Source organism: Austrofundulus limnaeus, unplaced genomic scaffold (genome assembly GCF_001266775.1).
Source record: "Austrofundulus limnaeus strain Quisiro unplaced genomic scaffold, Austrofundulus_limnaeus-1.0 Scaffold119, whole genome shotgun sequence".
NCBI lineage: Eukaryota > Metazoa > Chordata > Actinopteri > Cyprinodontiformes > Rivulidae > Austrofundulus > Austrofundulus limnaeus.
Window position 1 is genome coordinate 788,256 of NW_013952521.1, and position 3,690 is coordinate 791,945.

The 3,690-nt window shown below is 39.4% G+C and overlaps 1 protein-coding gene across 5 annotated transcripts in view; it reads right to left on the reverse strand.

Moving 5' to 3' along the window:
• LOC106521992 (PH and SEC7 domain-containing protein 1) overlaps positions 1-3,690 on the reverse strand; it is a 49,616-nt gene that overhangs the window by 7,188 nt on the left and 38,738 nt on the right. For all 5 annotated transcript variants that reach the window (XM_014014796.1, XM_014014795.1, XM_014014794.1 and 2 more), the window contains 2 exons: positions 1,688-1,881; positions 1,468-1,538 (listed from right to left, as the gene is read on the reverse strand). In XM_014014796.1, the coding sequence (XP_013870250.1) occupies positions 1,468-1,538; positions 1,688-1,881 (265 nt within the window). The remainder of the gene's footprint in view (positions 1-1,467; positions 1,539-1,687; positions 1,882-3,690) is intronic.

A 3,690-nucleotide genomic window follows, 5' to 3' on the forward strand; every position in this document is an offset into this window, starting at 1 on the left:
TTCCACAGCTGACCTGCTAAAAATGACAGATTAGGAAACACAGCCTTATATGGTGTTTTGGGGTGGTAATTATGCTAATCTCCTCTCGCGTGCACGAGCAGCTGGATACGAACAGGTGGAATTTACGCAGCTCATTTACACACTTTTCCTGCAGATAGAAGAGTTTGTTGAATCTGACGCGACATGTTCGTATGAACCCTTTGTATGAACAAAAGTAAGAGAAATTTAGGATAAGAATACGAACATGTTCTTGCATGAGGCCCAATGTGTCTAAAAATGGCTGAGATACAGTATAGTCATTTAAAATGAGCTTTGGCGGCCATCTTGAAAATCGTATTTGCATTCATATTTTGTTAAAGATTATTTTCGGAAACTACTAGTAGTTGTAGAACTGCTAATAAACATTCAGCTTTGTATGTTTAAAAATGGCTGAATTATACCTCTTGGTGAAGTTAGCACAAGTGGTTAGCTTAAATTGGGACTAGCAATCCCCAGTGAGTGGTGGGCAGCACTAATTTAAAAATTAGTTCTACTAGCCCTAAAGCACTAACTCAAATATTTAGGTCCCCTAATTCTAAAGCACTAATGCACTGAAAAATTTATTTAAGTTCATATATTGTCACCTGGTGGATAAGTGACACATATGAACAAAATGAGTGACAGCTTTCATCCTCAGCTGTTAACATTAATGTTGATCAACAACATTCACAGACCTTAGTTAGTGCTTCTAAATTTAGCAAGCGCTAATCCACTAATAAATTCTAAAATTAGCAAAAGCCCTAAAGCACTAATCAGGAAATTAGTTCCCCTATTAGTGCTTTAGTGCTTTAGGGGAACTTTGTCCACCACTGGCAATCGCAATGTACATCACAACAAATTTCAACTCAATAAGTTTCTAAGCCATTTCAAGATAGCTGTTGTGGTCTTCCTGAATTTTCAAAACCAGAGTGGTTTTCTTTATTTATATGTGACCTCATAAAAAAAACCCACTATGGCCACCAATAAAAGTCTGCCCTGCTTCAAAACCTCCAGAACCGGTCTCCTCAGGTCCTGGACATTTACAGACTGATGTTAGAAGAAGAGATGCTTCACAGCTGGAAACATGGATCATCTTTGAGACAAAAAATTATTGTATTTTCTCCTAAAAACTATCTAATCTCGAAATAATCCCAAAAGAATTTCTAATAAAGTTTAAATATGTATCCAGCGGCGCATCATGGTGAAAGCTACAATGCTAGCCTYGGCACTCAGACATTAATTCTGAGTTTCACACTGTCGGACAGGACACGGCAAATAATAAATAAACAAATAAACAAATAAATAAATAAATGGCCCTATTTCTTAGTTTCAACATTTTAAACGTTTGCTTTGTTTAACTGTAAATAAAATACGGGTTTAAGAGATTTGCAAAACTTTGCATTTTGTTTATATTTACATTTACAACATATAATAATGTGAGAAACTTACTTTCTGCAGATAAAGAATTAACCCTTTAAGGATGGCGTAGAAAGTCTTCCAGCCTCTCTTCCCTCTCGGTGCTGCAGAGAGAAGAAAACCAGATCATTAAAATTACTAAAATAAAAACACCAACCCTGTYACAAACACTTGATTTGTCTCAAAGCCTAAATAATAGTGAATTGCTTAAACTATCTGCCTGTTAGCGAAATAACCCAAACTTCTGACGTACTTCTCTTTCCGTCTGAGTCGGCGTGGACTTTACGGACCAGGAACCCGTTCTTGTAGAGCAGCGTCCCCGTGGGTTTCGTCCCCTCTGAGACCAGCTTCCCGCTGCTTTCCTCTCTCTTCATGGACCTGGAGGTGTCCGAGTCGCACAGACTGTCCCCCAGTTCTGAAAACGACTTCCGCAGCTCCTCCTCATCACTGTAGAGATGGAGGAAAAATAAAATAATAAAAAAAAAAAAACTGATTCCCGTGGCGTCAGACACTTTACGTGCCACGTGTCGTCAGCGGCGTGGATAAACACATCATCATTCTTCCTGTCCGTTTGCCTCATTTCAGTTTGAGCTGAGACTTAAAAAAACCTCTGTGATCTTCAAAGCTTTAACTGAGTGTTTTCCTCTCCTCTCCTGAGAACTGCGTCCACTCTCCAGGATGAAAACATCATCCATCCTGTTTCGGCTCTGAGGAGACACTTCTGTCTGACTTCACACGGACGACAGGATCCTCAAACTGCAGCTAAAGAAAGTCTTTATCTRCAACCTCTGAGGTAATTCTTGCAGGAAGCTAAAAATCACTAAAATACTCCAAATCTTGATTGAAACATAAGTTACACACAAAGGTTATCTTTTAAACTCAGCTGTCAAAATAAAAACGACGGATCAAAACGAGCAAAGGCTACAAACAGGAGTGTTAAAATTTCAGTGTTAAACTTCTAGGTGTTGATTTAACACCCTCTAGTGTTATTTTAACACTTTCTGAGTAAACTGTCACCCAAAGTTGATGTTAATTCACAGTGTTGATTTCCTCTCAACACTGAACAGTGTTAAATAAGCTCCGCCCACATTTAAGTCATATGTAGCACTTAACAGAGTTGTTATGACACCAGCAGTGTTGAAAGAAGTATTCTGAAAAGCTTCGCCCTCTTCCACATCATGTCACACAGACCAATGTTTTCTCAGCAAGGAATGCTGGGTAATCTTATAGAAATTATGTGTTTTTATGTTTGTGACTATTAAAGAAGTTCATGAGAATAAAAATTTGTTTTGACTTCATCATTTTTTGGTTGAAATTTTTTTTCTGTAAATAATGTAAAGGGGCAATACTATGTGTTTCTCAGGCATATATTTAAATTCTATACCATAATAAAATAACTGTGTCACCTTCAGTTGTAACTAAAATGCTCTCTTACAATCTACTTGGTTTTAAAAACAAAACAGATTTGTCTCGTTAGCATCAGGCTACAGCATCGGGTGCATCTTCTGGGCGAGGAAACAGAAACTCCACTTGTTACCTCACCAGGTGGCACCCAGGCWAAAGTTCAGGATGAAAATAGAAAAAGGCTGGACGCCCCTCCTGAGAACCATGAGTAACCAAGAAGATGATAACAGCAGTTAACCCCGTGTAGGCCTCGCCGAGAGGAGGAGAGGAGGAGAGGAGGCAACAGAGCCAACAGGCACGTAGGCTGTTGCCTGGTAACCGCCTGCCTCTTCCTCCATCCATCCAGACGAGGAGAGGAGAGGAGAGGAGAGGAGTGGACAATGAAGGAAAGGAAATGAGAAGAAAGGAGAGGAAAGGAAAGGAAATGAGAGGAAAGAAAAGGAGAGGAAAGGAAAGGAGAGGAAAGGAAATGAGAGGAAAGAAAAGGAGAGGAAAGGAAAGGAGAGGAAAGGAAATGAGAGGAAAGAAAAGGAAAGGAAATGAGAGGAGAGGAAAGGAGAAGAAAGGAAAGGAAAGGAAATGAAAGGAAAGGAAAGAAAAGGAGAGGAAAGGAAATGAGAGGAAAGAAAAGGAAAGGAAATGAGAGGAGAGGAAATGAGAAGAAAGGAGAGGAAAGGAAAGAAACGAAGAGTAGAGGAAAGGAAGGAAAGAAAAGAAAAGGAAAGGAAATGAGAGGAAAGGAAATGAGAGGAGAGGAAAGGAGAAGAAAGGAAAGGAAAGGAAAGAAAAGGAGAGGAAAGGAAAGGAGAGGAAAGGAAATGAGAGGAAAGAAAAGGAGAGGAAATGAGAGGA